The following is a 16963-nucleotide window of genomic DNA, read 5'->3' as shown; positions in this document are numbered from 1 at the left end:
TTTTTATTTTCTTATCGTTTCATCTTTCTTTTTAATTAATTAATTAGAATTATAGATATTTTTTTATATTTAAAACACAAAAAAAATTAATAAATAGAATGTTAGAATAAAATTAAAAAAGAAAAAAACAACAAACAAACGTGGAAGAAAATAGGAGAGAAAGAAGGGCAAATAGGTAAAAAGAATAGAAGAAAGTGTCGGTCTGGTCATCTAACCGTGGTTAATAATTAACCACTGTCTATGGTTAGAACCCCGTTTATAGGGTTTGCCCGTGATGGAGCGTCGGTGACTCGGTGCCACTCGCCCGAGTCAACAACGAGTCAATAAATTTATTTTAAATTAAAAATAAAATATTGAAAGAGAGGGAGACGAAGATTGATATCGAATATAAATATAAAATATATATACACATAAAATACAAACCAGAGCTAGAGAGAGAGAGAGAGAACCAAATCTTACAAGATTACGTAAATGGCGGATTCGAGTGATTCAGTGTCCGTCGATATGGACGGATTTTCTCTAGGCGGAAAGGTATTGCCTACATTTCCTCCAACTTTCTTGATTTTCTTTGGGCTGAGATCTTTTTTTTTTTGTTTGATTGGGATGAAAGACCTCGAGCTTAGTTTTAATGGCGGAGGCGGAAGCGGAAGCTTTTAAGCTGGCATTTTGAAAGTTTTCTTTGCTCCTGAAATTCCTAATATTGCATTTGGTTTTGATCCTTTGAGGTTCGGAGAACTCTTAGTGCATCGTATGTATGTGTTTTGTATGTATATGTGCGTGTGTGTGTGAATGAGCAATGGAAAACTTTTAATCTTTTTCCTCAATATTCCAGCTTTCTTGCTTTTCAATGAAAAATATTGGTTCAAGTGTTGTTATTGGAGGAACTTTCAGCTTAGTTGTTTTTTGCTCCTGAATTTCTCAAATATTGCATTGGTTTCCTTTGAGGTTCGGGAAACTATTACGTTGAATTGTGCAGCTTATGTATATGTGTGTATACAGATGTGAATGAATCATATATAATGTTTTGTGTGTGTGTATATATATATATAAAGTTTATTATTTTGAAGAAGGGCATTTTAAAGGGTGTTATGAAAATGTTTTCACGACCATGATTTCTAATCTGGAAAGCGTTAGGTGGGATACTCCAAATTTTCAAATGGCACTTTCTTCTCATTTATTTATTTATATTTTCATTTTGGTTGTTATGAAATGGAAGTTTTTACTGTGCCATAGCATAAAGATTTTGATCGGTTTCTTCAGCTAGTAATTGCTAATTTTTATTGGAATATGAAGTTCTGGAGTTTGAAGAACCATTTTTTTTTATAATTACTAATATAGTTGTATGAACGAGTTGGGTATTCTTTCGTCATCTTTCGTTGACATATTTGGGTATATTTGTTGCGTGTATGTATTTATATACATCGATATTTTTCCTCTCCGTGTTAAATGATCCTGAAGATTATATACTTTTAAAGAAAAAAAAACTGTATTTTTATTTCATTTGATATTACCAGATTGTTTATATTGACATGGCTTGTGTTTATTGCCATATTATTTAATATATAAAGTGCTACTTTCCTGAATTGTTTTTCTAAATCAGCATACGGTTTATCTTTTTATGCAGGAGCATCTTATAAAAACTTGTCATGGTGTTGTGTCCGTTACTGTGATTGGAGACCAGGACAAACCAGCTCTTGTTACTTATCCCGATTTAGCTGTAAATTGTAAGTTTCTTATTTTGGGTTGTTCTTCTAGTTGGCACACTTGTCAGTGCTTAACAGCTATAAATTAATCTAATCGGATGGTGAGTGTAGAGAGTTGATTTGTTTGACTTATCATATCCAATAAACCACAATTTTGACAGAGTGTTCAGATTTTACAAAATCAGTCGTCAGATCAAGTTTGTAAATTTGACCAATCAGATCAAGTTTGTAAATTTGACCAAACTTCATAGTGAGTGCGGAAATACTGCTAGAAAGCTGATTTGTTTAATAGTGGCATCTTTAAAATTTATTTATGGTTTAATCAGATTTTTTATTTGAAGAAATTGAATCATCATATTGATGAAGAAGAATAACTTGGAATGCATCTTTAACTTTCTCATATAAATTTTCGCAAGTTCAATTTAACTTAGAAATCTATTATCCCAAAATAAAAACTTTAACATGTTTTAGCCTGTTTAGAAATGAAAATATTTGAGTGTGTATATGGACATTTTTCAGAGGTCAGATGATTTATAAAATATTTGCTTGTTTCTTAGTGGCATTACGATTTCCAATTTAACTGTTTTTCTTATGCAATTTGATCAGATGTGTCCTGCTTCCAAGGTTTATTCTTTTGTCCAGAAGCATGTTCTTTGTTGCTCCATAACTTTTGCATATATCATATTAGTCCTCCCGGCCATGAGGTTTGTCACTCAATAACTTGACTAATTCTTTTTTGTTTCCATATATGCTCTGCTCTTATTATGTCTTTTTTTTTTAAGTTGTAATTCACATCGTTTCTTATCTCGTACTTTCTTCAAGAACTATTTCAGTTGGGAGCTGAAACAATTAGTTTTGATGATCCTTTGCTTTCTGCTGATGACTTGGTGGATCAGATCGCTGATGTTCTTAATTATTTCGGGTAAGGGATTCTTTCTATTTTTCAAGTTAAGTTTTAATACAACATGAGAACACAACAAGAGGCAGAAGGAGGTCTTTATGTTGATAGTTTTTATGTAGGATTTTATTTTGGGAATTATTAGTTTTCTGATCTTGATGTAAATAGATAGACCATAGACTTAAAATTTAAATTTTGAAACTGTTGTTTCTCTAATGATTTTTTTTTTTTACTATTTATATAATTATCTTTTGGAATATTACTAATAAATAAGTTAAGAAAATGAGACAAGGAAGAGCAATCTAAAATCTCTCTCTCTATACAGACTTGGAGCTGTGATGTGTATGGGTGTTACAGCTGGAGCTTACATCATCACCCTATTTGCTGTGAGTAAATTTTTTCAAGCAGCCGTCAAATTATTATTTTGGACTTTTTAGGAATGTTTTTGATCTTTTTATGTAATTCCTGGCAACAGTTGAAGTACAGACATCGAGTCCTAGGTTTGATTCTCATATCTCCATTATGTAAAGCACCCTCTTGGACAGAATGGTTGCTAAATAAGGTTTGTTCTGTGGTGGACTTGTTTAATTTTTCTGTTGGGGTGGAGATCAAAAGCTCTCTCTCGTCTTACATAAGTTCATATTTTTCAGGTAATGTCAAATTTACTTTACTACTATGGCATGTGTGGAGTCGTAAAGGAGTTATTGCTCAAGCGGTACTTTAGCAAGGTTGGTCTTCTAATATCACTCTTGTGTACCTTTTTATACGTTGAAATCCGAATTATCTAAAAAGTGTTTGGATTTTAACTTTCTGATGGCAGGACATCCGTGGCTGTGCTCAAGTGCCAGAGTCGGATGTCGTTCAGGCTTGCAGAAGAGTAAGCCCTCTTGATATTTTGTCATTAGCTTTCTTAGTTGCATAAAAGGTCAAGATATGAGCAATCCTCTGATCTCTTCAAATTTTCTATTCTATTTTTGGTTCCTAACAGTCGCTCGAGGAGAGGCAAAGTTCAAATGTTTGGCGGTTACTCGAAGCACTTAACGGGTAAAAATTTGTCTCAATTTTCCTCCAAACCTCCTTTCAAGCCACTATTTGTTTTGAACTTTCTTTACTTTCTACAAATTTGCAGGAGACCAGACATTACAGAAGGCTTGCGAAAACTACAGTGTCGCTCACTAATTTTCGTTGGTGATAACTCTCCATTTCATGCCGAGGCACTTTACATGACATCGAAGCTAGACAGACGGTTTAGCGCATTGGTCGAGGTATGTAAAAACCGAGCTTTCTCTGTTGTAACCAAGCCATGATCATGTGATAATTTAAGGTTTCAAGTTTCAATATTGAAGAGGAAAAGGTTTTCCAACAGGTTCAGGCGTGCGGGTCGATGGTGACAGAGGAGCAGCCTCACGCGATGTTGATACCATTGGAGTATTTCCTCATGGGATATGGCTTGTACAAGCCTTCTTCTCAGTCGAATGTCAGCCCGAGGAGCCCGTTGAGCCCCTTGTGTATTTCTCCAGAGCTTCTTTCCCCTGAAAGCATGGGATTGAAGCTGAAACCGATCAAAACTCGCATTTCGCTGCAAGTTTGATTGAGTGAGTTTGGCGAGCTCGGTTTTTGCAATCTGTAAGTTGATAAGAGCTTTGTATATCCTGATTTGTTGAGAATGATATTATTAGGGAGTTTGTAGATATGAAAGAGAAAGGAAGATACAAGGAGGAGGGAGAAAGGAAAGGAAAGGTATTAGAAGAAAACAAAGCCAAATATTTTAATTCTTTCATTTGTAACCATTATATAAATGTTAGCTGTGAGGTGAGGGGAGCTTTGTTTGTAAAAATCCTTGGAAGGAACTATTTTATAACAGTGACAAAGTAAAGAATAATAATAATAATAATGACAATAATAATAACAAGAGAATGTAAGCATTCTCATGTTTATTATTATAATATTCTTTGTGTTTGAAATCAATTATTGAAACATTTGAAGCTGTGCTCTATTAGTCTCACATTCCCAAAACTTGTACCTTTTTGAAAAGTAACTGCATTTGGAAGATGATCCTTGATTTTACCAATGAGGAAGAAATTGACTATTTTGACACTTTTGCAAATTTATGTTTTAGAATTTATGACATTTTTTCTTCCTCTTTGATTTGTTTAAATAATAGGCATTCTTATAATTTTTAATTTATTGTTGGAAAACAAAATTGAAATTACATACCTCCATAAGGTGTGTTACTCTATATTAAAATAACTTTCATATGGTCATAAAAAAAATTAGTCTTAATTTGAGACTAGTTATAAATAGAAATAAAATCTACAATGTAACAAATTATAATATTTGTTTATCCTATTATAAATTATAATAATTGTCTTGAAGTTAAATATATTTATATATATGTGTTATTTTATATATTCTAAAAATTCATGTTAAAATTAATTATTAATTTAAAATTTTAAAATAATTTTATATATTTTTAACATCATATAGATATGTATATATTGTAACTACATTAAATTTGACATATTTTATCTATTATTATTTATTTTAAAATTTAAATAAGTATTTTAAAAATATTTTATAAAAATAATTCTATTAACTTATAAGTTGGTCCCAACATTATTCCTAAGGTTTAACTGTACTTGGTTGGTTTGCTTAAAAAAAAGATTCTATTGTACTTTGAAATGGGAGTATGATGAAACTTGCAATCAACATAAAACTAGTCCCAATTGGTCGATTCTTGAATCTTTGACTTGATAAGACTTGGGTCGCTTGTTATCTTTTCTTTCTTTTTTTCTCACAAAAATTTTCAATATTAAATCCAAATAAATTTTATATACTTCATTTCCATTTTGTTCCATTGGGTGCATTATTAATTTTCCAAATATCTAATTTTGTAGAATTTCAGAAAAAAAAATAAAAAAAGTTTGTTGGTTGGTTGGTTGGTTGGTTGGAATAAAAAAAAAGGTAGAAGATTAAAATTGGTGAAAGAAATAAGTGGCATCTACCAACTTGTATTATTCCCAAATTAAAGAAAAAAAATAGATAAAACACCCCATTTAATTATTTTTTATATTTATCATATAGTAAAATAACTAAAATATACTTTTATAAAATTTTAAACTTAGTGCAACTTTATTTCTATTAAACTATAATTTTTTTTTTAATTTAAATCGAGTAATTTTTATCTCTACAAATTAAGTAATAACACAATAATTAATTTCTATTAGAAATATCATATAAGAAAGTAAGTAAATTCTATTTTTTAAATTATTTTTTCATAAATTTATATTTAAGGTTGTATTAAATTTTTATATTTTCATTTACTTATCTATTTTTATTAGGAATTATTCAATTTGTTTGTTATTTAATTTTTAATAAATGGATGTTCATAATTTAAAATAATTCATGTAAATAAAATTATCAAATTATAATTTGACTTTATTTTTTCTAACTTTCTATTTTTACTTTCCACCATATTTTGTAGGATATGATGGGTATGTGACCGTACACCTGTAGCTCTTGTCAAATCACACATTACTTTTTATACATCACCATTATTTCAACTCACAAAAGTCTGTAAACTTTCATAAATAATAATACAAATAATTTAAAAAAAAATATTGGCATCATAAATATTAAATTTATGTATTATACTTAAATACTTAATTTGTTTTTTAACGGCATAAATACATATTATTTATCTTTTTATTACAATCTTTATTTTTTTACCGCCAATATAAACAAATATATTACATATACTTGTAGGTTTCTCAAGAAAAAAATAATTACATTTAACAAATTATATAGACAACAACATATATGGATATTATACTTCATTCAAAGAAAAACAATTTACACTTAAAAGAAATTGTAAAAAAGACTTAAAACATACACTAATTGAGATTGGACAAGTTTTGTTGACTCGATAATAATGAATATAATACATGAACCTCCTAATTAATAATTATATATAATAAAAAAATAACAAAATAAAAATTTTCCCATTTTGGTGTGTACCTTCTGGCTAACTTAAAATTTAGGGTTTTTCATTAATTGAGATTTAATTAATTGTATCTTTGAATTTGATTAATGTTGTTGTTGTTGTTGTCGTTGATACTAATTCTTTGGTTGTTGTTTTCCTTTCTTCTGTTCAGCTCTGCATACATTTCTTCTATCATTGGCTTCCATAGCCTAACTCTGGCGTTTATAAACCAGTTTGATACCTGTTTGGTTCAACAAAACGACAATCAACAAACCCCACTAATTTAATAAAAACGACAACGAGACAAAACGACAACCAAGCAAAAGAATACGACAATCAACAAACCCCACTAAATTAGTAAAAACGACAAAACAATCAACATACCCCCACTACTAATAAAAAAGACAGCAAAGAATACGACAATCAACATACACCATCAATTTAATAAAAACGACAACAAGACAAAACGACAATCAAGCAAAAGAATACGACAATCAACAAACCCCACTAAATTAGTAAAAACGACAACAAAACGAAACGACAATCATCATACCCCCACTAATTTAATAAAAACGACAACAAGACAAAACGACAATCAACATACTCCACTACTAATAGAAAAGACAGCAAAAGAACACGACAATCATCAAAAAACGACAACGAAAGAAAACGACAATCAACATACACCACCAATTTAATAAAAACGACAATAAAAAACAAATCATACTTGGTTTCTTGTCAACCCACTCTTTACAGCAAGCAAATGCTTCTCTGCATCTTTGGGATACCTGAAAAACAATAAAAAATTTGATTTTTTTTTTACTAATAATCTTAAAATTATGTATTTTTTCTTTATTTAAATATGTTTAATTATATTTTAGAGTTGAGTTTTCAATAATATATATATATATAAAAAAGAGTAAGAATTTGAAAACTATATTTATTCCATTTCGGATTATTTAGTATATGCAAATGTAACACTTATTTGTCAAATATGTCGATATTAAAGACTTAATTATATATTATTATTTGACACTTTTGTGTAAGAAAGAGCTATGGTCCACAAGACTAACTACAATCTCTCAATGATCTTTTTAACCATGATTACAATGGAATCAGATTAGATTTGAAAACTATTTGTACTCAATTTTCTTAATATATATTTGCAAAAATACCACTTATTTGTCATACACAAAGTTTAACGTAAAAACCTAGTTTTCAAATATGCCATTATTAATAAAAATTATATTTTTGACACTTAAGTAATAAACATAAAACCTTGAATATTTTCTATTGTGATTTAAAGCATTAGACGTGAAATTTTAAATAGCGAAAATTACATACTTCATGAATTTTTTTTATTTGACATATTGGAATTTTAATAGTGGAAATTACATACTTTGTGAAAAAAAAAAAAATTTGACACATGGGAATTTTAAATAGTGGAAATTACATACTTTATGAATTTATTTTTTGACATATGGGAATTTTAATTTGTTAATAATTTTATAGTTTCCAAATATATGGCTTAAATAATCTTACATAATCATAGATTCTTACTTGATTAATTAAATTATAAATTGTTTTTTTAAATAGTTCTCTTATTAATATGCTTATAACTGAAAAAACTATCTTTATAAGCCATATATTACATACTTTATGTTTTATTTTTTTGACATATGGGAATTGTATTTGTCAATAATTTTTATAGTTTTCTAATATACGGCTTAAATAATCTTATATAAATCATAGATTTTTACTTGATTAAATAAATTATAAATTGTTTTTTTTTAAATAATTCCCTTATTAATATGCTTATAACTGAAAAAACTAACTTTGTGAGGAAGTAAAAGAGAGATTAGCAGAAAAGATCTTACGGATGAAGAAAGTTCTGAAACATCCAAGCTCTAAGAACAGACACAGATCTCTCAGGCAACCCTCTTTGGGGTCTCCATAACTGGTCCTTCTTCTTCAGCTGTTGAAGAGCCCATTGTTTCTGTATGAAAGAGGTTTCGAAGGACTTGTCACTGCCACTGCTTTCCCTCCCAAGCTGATCGAAGCTCGTGGCTCCCATGGCCAGGCAATGCTTGCTGATCCTTTCTCTCAAACCTTTGTACAATACAGAGATTGTTTGGAGAGCGAAACGAGCGTGTATTTGAGGGTCTAGCTCGGTTGCTGCGTGGAAGGCTGATACCACCGTGTGAATCTCGTCCAAGCACTGGTTGTAGCGGTCATCAACCTGGTGAGGAAGGTGAGTCAATGCTATATCAGAATTGACCTCTAGGTGTTTGTGAAAATAGCCAATAAACTCCTTCCAACCACTCAAAATTTACACTAGGGAATCTTATACTGGACAGAGGCTAGAAATCCCATTTCAAAAATGAGACCCTCTGGTGTTTGTAAAAATGACAGTAGAGGAAATGGTTAGCAACAATATAGCTATTTATTAAAGTCCTTCCCACCACTATAGAGCTCAATTTAAACAAAGGCTAGAAGAAATCCCATCTCAAAAATGACCCTCTTAAAATGACTATAATGGAAATACTTGGCAACAAAATAGGAGATAGCCATTAAAGTCCTTCCTACTGTTAGAATTTTTGTTTGAATTAAAAAACTTATGGGAATTAGTCCCACATTATATAGGCCAAGACAGAGGAAAAAAACTTTTTATGGCCAATGTAGGACTAATCCCATATGTTTCAATTTAATACTAAGCCAAAACTTTCTTAAATAAGCCAAGAATGAGAAAAAAAAAGTCTCTCTTAATCAATGTGGACTAATTCTCATATTCTTTTCAATTCAAACAACAATTCTAACACCTACCACTATAAATTTACACTAAGATTGCTCATATTAAACAAAGGGTAGAACTCCCATCACAAAAATGACCTCTGCAGTTTGTAAAAATGACTAATGGAAATGTTTATTAAAAAAATAACCAATAGGATCCTTCCTACTACTAAAAATTTACACTAAGCCACCCTGAAACTTGCTAATAAGAAGCATAGGCAAGAAATCCCATCTCAAAAATGATATCTACGGTATGTAAAATGATTAAAATGGAAATATTTATTAGCAAAATAACCTATGAGGTCGTTCCTGCGAGCTTGGTGTAAATTCAACTTGTTTATTTTGCAAATTTGACACTTTCTTTAATGTTGTTAACTAAAGCAAAATCCCTGTCAAAAACGACTTACCAATTGTAGCAAAGACAACAACTTGGCTCTCTTTGTTTCCAACTGTCGTCGGTGCGATTCAGATTCAGTTTCTCCTTCAAGCCTACCACCATCAGAGGTTGAATCCATTGGCGACATTGTTGATAACGAGCAAGAGTTCATCAAGTAGCTACTACTTGAATGATCATGACCGATGTTTTCGAGCGAAAAGCTTGCAAAGTGAGCAAGAATTTCTTGAGCTGCAGACAGATATCTCGATCCTAATATCACTTGGGAGAGTTGCAGGGGCCTATAAGAACCAAAACTCGGCGAAATAACTTTGTTGTTGTTGCAAGAAGTTTGCTCGGATACAAGCACTGTTTCGGTGTTGCGAGCAGGCAGAGCGGCAGAGCGAGACATGTCCGAGCATTGGCCTGGAATTGTAGTAGCCATCCCTGTGATGACAGAGGGCTGAGATGTGGCCAGAGATAGAGAGAGTTCATTACTGAAATCGGAAGAACCATTATGATTATTATTACTATTCCATACATTTGGATCAAACGTTTGATGAAATTCTGAAGTCTTCCCAACAAGCTCTACATCACCCCACTGATGATTATAAGTGACATAAGAGTTGTTGTTGTTGTTTTCATTCGAAACAAAACCAGATAAAACATCATCTGATGAGTACATTTGAGGAACCGAAATGGCCAAGTTGTTGAGGTTTTCTTGAAGGCCATGGCCTGCAGCAGCAGCAGCAGCCTTTGCAGCCATGAATTTAGCAGCTTCCTCTTGTAACTCAGTGCTATTACACATGGCACTAGAACTACTGCCAACCCCGCCGAGCGAGGAGGCCTCATCTCTACTAAAACTCCTTTTGTAGGAATAGAACAAGGGGTTAGAATAACTGAAATCATCTAGATAAGACTGAAGAACAAAGGAGGAGTTCATGGCGGTAAGATCATTTCGGCTTGTCATGATCATTTCCTGTGTTATGTTAAAGGCTTGATTATTCTCCATATCACGAAAAAACTCAGCCCAGAACCACTGTCATAGCAGCAGTCGCCAGCTGTTTCAAATGGCTTTTTATCAAACCCCTCTCACTCAACACAAACAAGATCTTCACTTTCGATGGTCTGCTTAGCTTTCAAGAAGTATCATTATTGACCTGAAAAAGAATGGTTTTGAGTTTCATTTCAACACTCAATCTTGACATTTAAACGACAGCAGCAGTTGTAGAAAACGACAGTGTTGGAATGAGGCTCCAAAAGGGGTTGAAATGATCAGTATCATGATGAAATATCAAGATGTTCAGAAGAACAAAAAAAAAAAAACAAAATAACTGCTTTAAAGTGAAAGAAGAAGAATGATAGCTCACCTTGTGTTTGTGTGTTTGTGTCCATGACTAAAGCTACTATAACCATCAAACTGACCCTTACAAAGAGTAGTGAAGTGAAGGGTTGTTGTTCCTTTCAAAAGCTTTTTTCAAGGCAAAAATGATGATGGAGAGTTGGGAATTTTCAATGAAGGAAGATTCATGGGATTGTCCCAAATCAGACCTTGGAAAATTTCCGAACTTTCAAAAGATAAAGTGTTCTGTTTTTGATACTATGGATTGACAAAACCATCAAATGTGTGTATATATATAATATATGTATTTGATTTCTTTTGGGTACCAAAAATAGGTAAAAAAGAAAAAAATGCAGCAGAGTTCAGAAGCTATGCTTTGATTTATCTTTGTACGCAAAGAAAAAGAGCACAATCAAAAGCAAGAAAGAAAAAAAAAAAAGTGGTCTTTTTGAAAAATTCAAAAAACAAAAAAAAAGAATGAGTAAAAGGCCAACATACCCTCATGCATTATCCCCCACCTTTCTAAATACTAAATATCTTTTTGTAATTAAATAAATAATTAAAAAGTTGTATAATTTTGTTTGCATGAAGAACACAAAACCCAAGAAACTGAAATTGAGTAGTCTGCTGGACCCATAATAATAATGAGATTCATAATAATAATAATCTCATAAATAGTTTATTCATTGAAAGAAAATGACAGACACCCATCTGAGAAAATCATATCAGAAAGAAAGATCAAAAGGCAAAACTAATAAACAATAGACATTATGAAGAAGAAGATGAAGATGATGATCATTGTGATGATGATGATGAAATAAATGAGAGACCTTTTTGATGTTTATGACAAAACCAAACATTACTACTACTAATACTACTACTGAGATAGAGATTATATTATATAGAGTGAGTGAGAGAGAAGAGAAAAAAAAATATGAAGAAGAAAAGGAAAAGTGAAGTGAAGTGTGAAGTGTGCAGTGGCAGCACTCATTTGTGTTTGCAGGCTTTAAAAGGGCCCATGCCTTTGTCCTTCTTCTCTCTCTCTCTATTGTCTCTGTTTCACTGCAATCATCATAATCAAAATATCTGGATTCCCCTCTCTGCTCCATTTTTCTGTTCATGCCAGGTCTCTTCACCATCATTTCTCCAGATAAACAAAAACTCTTTTTTATAATAATATACAGTGGAATTCACTTATAAGAGCTCCCCCTCGGCTTCTTTTATTATTATTATTATTTTTTTTTTTTTTTTTTTTTTAATAGTGTTTTTCGAACCTCAATAGTTTTTGTTGTGATTTTTTTGTTATAATTACGTATATTGTAGCTATTTGGATTTAGAATATTTATAAATTTTTAAAAAATTTCAAATAATTTATAGTATTGAAAATTAAGTTCAAACATGTTGTTGCAGCGTGACTAATTTTTTTTATGCTTGTGGTAAGATACATGTTTGAATATAGTTTTCGATATTGTAAACTACGTAAAAATTTCTAAAAATTTGCAGATGATCTAAATAATTATAATATACATAATCATATAAAAAATTATTTACGGGTCGAGAAAACTGAGATCCTCACTTATAAAACTTTTTAATTGAAGTCCGGTATGTTTTGTCTCATTATTTGTTTAAATTCTGTGTTTTAATAAATTATTTTTTTGTGTCTTATGTTTTGTAAAATAGTTAAAATAAAATTAGTGTTTTATTTTAATTATTTTTCAAAACATAAAATTTAAAATATAATTTATCAAAATACAAAAATTAAATAAATAAGGAGAGAAAATTTAACTTAAAAAAAATCCTAAAATAAATGTACATAATATATATCGAGAGAGAGACAAGGAGAGAGAACAAGCACAGGCGATGAGAAGTGAAAAAAATATCTTGCGAATCTGAAGGCATTTAAAGAAAGAGGTTTAAAGGGTGATTGATTCAATGGAACGAGAGTAGTAACAGTGTGAGTCGTAAGGACTGTTGTTAACAGTGTACTCTACTACTAGTGCTATTTATTTATTACTACTACTTCTGAATGATGATGATGATGATGATGATGATGATGATGATGATGTTGATGTTGAGAAAAAGACAGTGATAAACGAAAGAAAGAAAGGGTTTTGTTTTGAGATGAAAATGATGATAATGATGATGATGATGATGCAAGCAATAATCAAACCTAATACCTCGTGGTGGTTAATACCTAATAGTTACTCAAGCAAAAATAGAAAACTCACGGGAAAATCCGATGGAGAAAATCTTATTTTTATTTTTATTAAATTGCGGCTAAATTATTTTTAAAAATGTTACACTTTTTGGTAGAAATACTAGGGCTGTGCATAAATTTTTACAACCCGCCCAATTGGAATAATCCGTCCAAACTAATTTGAAAAAATTGCCAAAAAATGCAACCCGAATAAACCGCCCAATTGTTACATTGGACGGGTTGAAAATAATTATTAACCCGCCCAATATAACCCAACCCGCCCAATTAATAATTTATTATTTTTAATATATTCAAATAAATATATAAATTAATTAAGTTTTGTTTTAATTTTTTTACTATAAATTTAAAATATTATTTTAAACTTGAAAAAATAAACTTCACATTATTAGTACTAATATTTAAAAGAAAAAATTACAAAAATGTAAAAAAAAAAATACAATTTCGGTTTGGGCGGGTTGACCCGACCAACCCGCCCAAATTATTGGACGGGTTAAAATTTTTTTTTCTTAATTGGGCAAGTTACGGGTCACTTTTGCTAACCCGATTATGACATTGGACGGGTAAAAATGCCTTGTAACCCGACCAACCCGCCCAATGCTCAGCCCTAAGAAATACTCTATATTTTGAAAGTGTTATATTTTTATTTTTATATTTTTTACTGTAAATATACTTAATATTTTTAAAATATTAAAAAAATATATAAAATTTTAATTAATTTTTTTTTATTCTTTCTCAAAATAATATTTTTAAATTAAAAATTAATAAATGTTCTATTAAAAATAATTGAAAATTTATATTTGTCTATCAATTTAAAATATAAATTTTTATTAGTTTGATTAATTTTAAAATTATAAATAATATTTTATTTTAAGAAATAATAAAAATGTGAAAATAATTTAAATTTAAAAAAATTATATTTTTTTCACTTTTTTATTATTTCTCAAAATAATAATAAAAAAATAAGTATAAAGGTATAATATTTTGAAAACATTAAGTATATTTACTGAAAAAAAAATTGAATATAAAAGTGCAACATTCTGAAGACATTGCGTATATTTACCACAAAAAAATAGTATTAGTATAAAAGTGCAATATAATTTTCTATTTATTTAAATATTTTATATATTTAAAATATACAACACCATATAAAGTAACACAGCAGTTTTGTTCAGCTTTATAACACTCTCCATACTATTTTTTTGAGTTACAAATGAATCAAGATGATTCTATATTAATTGATACAATTAAATATCAAATTTCGTTTATTTTATTTTAAATTAAAATATATATAACCTTACGCTAGATTATAATAATAGTGATATAGAATAATAATGATAGAGGCCCTCCTAAATAGTTGAGATTTCTAATATTAGATTATGATGTGCAATTTAATTATACAAATTAAGAGTTGAACTATTACTAATTTAGTGACACAATATGTGAATAGTGATAAATGATTATTATTTTTTTTATTTTGAAAGAGAATAAATGATTAATTTAGTTTAGTGACAAATAATGTCAAGTAGAGTATTATGTGATTAGCAATAGTAATATATAGTGATAAATGAAAGGTGTATATAATGATGAATAAATGAGACCCGTCAAACTCAAAAGTCATGTTATGTTATGTTTAACAAATTTGGAGTCGCCGCAATTGAAAACCTAAACCTATAAATATATATATATATATGTATGGCTACGTAATATTATTACTACTGCTTTACTTCTTCTACTTGGATCTCCAATCATATCATTTATTGTGTTTTATTATTCATTATTATTTTTCATCATCATTATTACTATTATTATTATTATTATTATTGGCATGCCCTACTATCTGATGTGATATCTAAAGTCATAGAAATGTGTGGTAAAATCCACCATTCTAACTTTATAACTGACACCTAAAGTAAACATCATAGGCATATAAGATTTGAGGATTATAATATTATGAAGAGAAATTAAGTGTTGTGTTAATATAACAAAACCACATAACCCATTTTACAAAATACAAAATAATAAACTCTACTCTTCTAATATTCACTCAACTCACTCTCTAATCTCCTTCTCATCTCTTCCTCTCTCTCACACACAATAGCATGACACTGTTCTTCGGCCATGTCACCACCCTCGACCTATTCGACTTAAACAGCTTCGTTGCCCTCGAGCTCGTCTCTTCGTCGCCATGTCTCTCACTCGACCAATCGACGATCACCTCTTTTGTCTCGCTCTGTCATTCGTCTATTCCTATTTTCTCTCAAGTTTTTTTTTGTGATATTTTTGTTGTTTTTTAATTTTTATGTATGTATACATTCACATTTATTTATTTGGAGTGTTTTGGACTAAGCATTTATTTGTATTTTTAAGCGATTGAGGCCATTGTCGTGGAACTTCAAAGGTTGATTATCTAAGGCATCACCAATTAAATCAAATTGGCACAAAAAATATGTTTATTTTTTATTGTGATTGTACTTATTAATTATATCACCTTATTATTAAATCAAATCATATGAGTTTTTAAGATTGGAAAAATACACTATGTTATTGCATGAGAAAAACATTATTTTACTACCAACTTCTCACCTATCCATAAATCAACATTATGTATTTAAAATTAAACATAGCTATACCTCTCAAATTATAAAAAAAATAGGAACAAAAATCCATTAACATTGAATGGGATATTTGCGGCATAAGTACTCAATGTTTGAGTTTTGTACGCGGCATAGACCCAATGTTTATTTTTAGTGGCAAAAGTACCAAAAGTCAGTAAAACTGTAATTCCGTCAGCCTCCTCCGTTAGGTTCCGTTTCGTGATGACTGGACCAACACATGTCACTTCGTGATTGGTCCAACTCAATAATATTTTAAAAATAATTATGATTTGGACCAATAAAAACGTGACACGTGTCTGCTAGGAGACTGACGGAATTACAGTTTTACTGACTTTAGGTACTTTTGCCACTAAAAATAAACATTGGGTCTATGCCGCGTACAAAACTCAAATATTAGGTACTTATGCCGCAATTATCCCACATTGAATTCAAAAAACTAAATATTTAGGGGAAAAAATATAAAAGATGTAACGTACCAAAAAAATAAAAACAAAAAATAAAATTGAAAAGAATAACTAAAGGTAGTTCTGTAAGTTGATGGAGAAACTATCTATCTTTGTGTAAGTCTTCTGAATCACTGAGTGTTAAAACGACATAATTCATATAAAAATTATCGCTTAAAACCACCAAAAACAATAAGATGAGTAAAATCAATAACGGTGAATTTTGCTCCAGTGATACTGAAAGTGTTGGTGAAGTAATATTTGCGGCAATACAATGCTCTTGACATCAAAGAAACCAACTAGGCATTTGAACACCCGAGCACTCATCGGCAATGTTGAAAAGAACACCACAACAAGTCGAGTTGATTGGATCACCTTGATAAAAATAAGAAAACATATGAGAAGCACATGTTTGAAACTTTGATATTTCTTCGCAATCCGAAGGTTGTGCCACACAAATTTTCAATGTGATCACAAGAACACAAAAATGATTAGTCTCTTCATGTTGCTATAAAACTCTCTCTCACTTTAAGTGTAATTTTTTTTAAAGGGAATGAGAACTTTGTGAATAATTGTGGTTTTTTTTTTTAAATGTACAT

At 30.1% G+C, this 16963-nt stretch overlaps 2 protein-coding genes across 2 annotated transcripts; one reads left to right on the top strand and one right to left on the bottom strand.

Annotated features, from left to right (window-relative positions):
- Window positions 1–376: 376 nt before the first annotated feature.
- Window positions 377–4549, top strand: LOC133803328 (protein NDL2). The gene is made up of 11 exons (XM_062241327.1): window positions 377–531; window positions 1625–1724; window positions 2310–2407; window positions 2537–2625; window positions 2927–2987; window positions 3077–3163; window positions 3252–3329; window positions 3422–3478; window positions 3590–3645; window positions 3731–3866; window positions 3968–4549. Exons 1-11 carry the CDS (start codon window positions 472–474, stop codon window positions 4190–4192), a joined length of 1047 nt encoding a protein of 348 aa, XP_062097311.1. The 5' UTR covers window positions 377–471; the 3' UTR covers window positions 4193–4549.
- Window positions 4550–6423: 1874 nt separating this feature from the next.
- On the bottom strand, window positions 6424–12126 carry LOC133804582 (homeobox protein ATH1-like). The gene is made up of 5 exons (XM_062242729.1): window positions 11117–12126; window positions 9781–10906; window positions 8461–8822; window positions 7311–7371; window positions 6424–6824 (listed from the first exon to the last, which is right to left on the bottom strand). Exons 2-5 carry the CDS (start codon window positions 10756–10758, stop codon window positions 6666–6668), a joined length of 1560 nt encoding a protein of 519 aa, XP_062098713.1. The 5' UTR covers window positions 10759–10906; window positions 11117–12126; the 3' UTR covers window positions 6424–6665.
- Between the last annotated feature and the right edge of the window lie 4837 nt (window positions 12127–16963).

This window comes from Humulus lupulus, chromosome X (assembly GCF_963169125.1).
Source record: "Humulus lupulus chromosome X, drHumLupu1.1, whole genome shotgun sequence".
In the NCBI taxonomy this organism is placed as follows: Eukaryota; Viridiplantae; Streptophyta; class Magnoliopsida; order Rosales; family Cannabaceae; genus Humulus; species Humulus lupulus.
The sequence above is the reverse complement of the archived record's forward strand: the minus strand, read 5'-3'. Positions and strand labels throughout refer to the sequence as shown.

What these genes read in the sequence shown, in the direction of transcription:
- LOC133803328 (XM_062241327.1), top strand. Translation starts at nt 472, where the DNA reads ATGGCGGATTCGAGTGATTCAGTGTCCGTCGATATGGACGGATTTTCT. An exon ending in ACATCATCACCCTATTTGCT is followed by an intron (nt 2,988 to 3,076) that starts GTGAGTAAATTT and finishes TCCTGGCAACAG; the next exon opens with TTGAAGTACAGACATCGAGT. An exon ending in TCAAGCGGTACTTTAGCAAG is followed by an intron (nt 3,330 to 3,421) that starts GTTGGTCTTCTA and finishes TTCTGATGGCAG; the next exon opens with GACATCCGTGGCTGTGCTCA.
- LOC133804582 (XM_062242729.1), bottom strand. Translation starts at nt 10,758, where the DNA reads ATGGAGAATAATCAAGCCTTTAACATAACACAGGAAATGATCATGACA. An exon ending in TGTTGTCTTTGCTACAATTG is followed by an intron (nt 8,823 to 9,780) that starts GTAAGTCGTTTT and finishes CTTCCTCACCAG; the next exon opens with GTTGATGACCGCTACAACCA. An exon ending in TTTCAGAACTTTCTTCATCC is followed by an intron (nt 7,372 to 8,460) that starts GTAAGATCTTTT and finishes ATTGTTTTTCAG; the next exon opens with GTATCCCAAAGATGCAGAGA.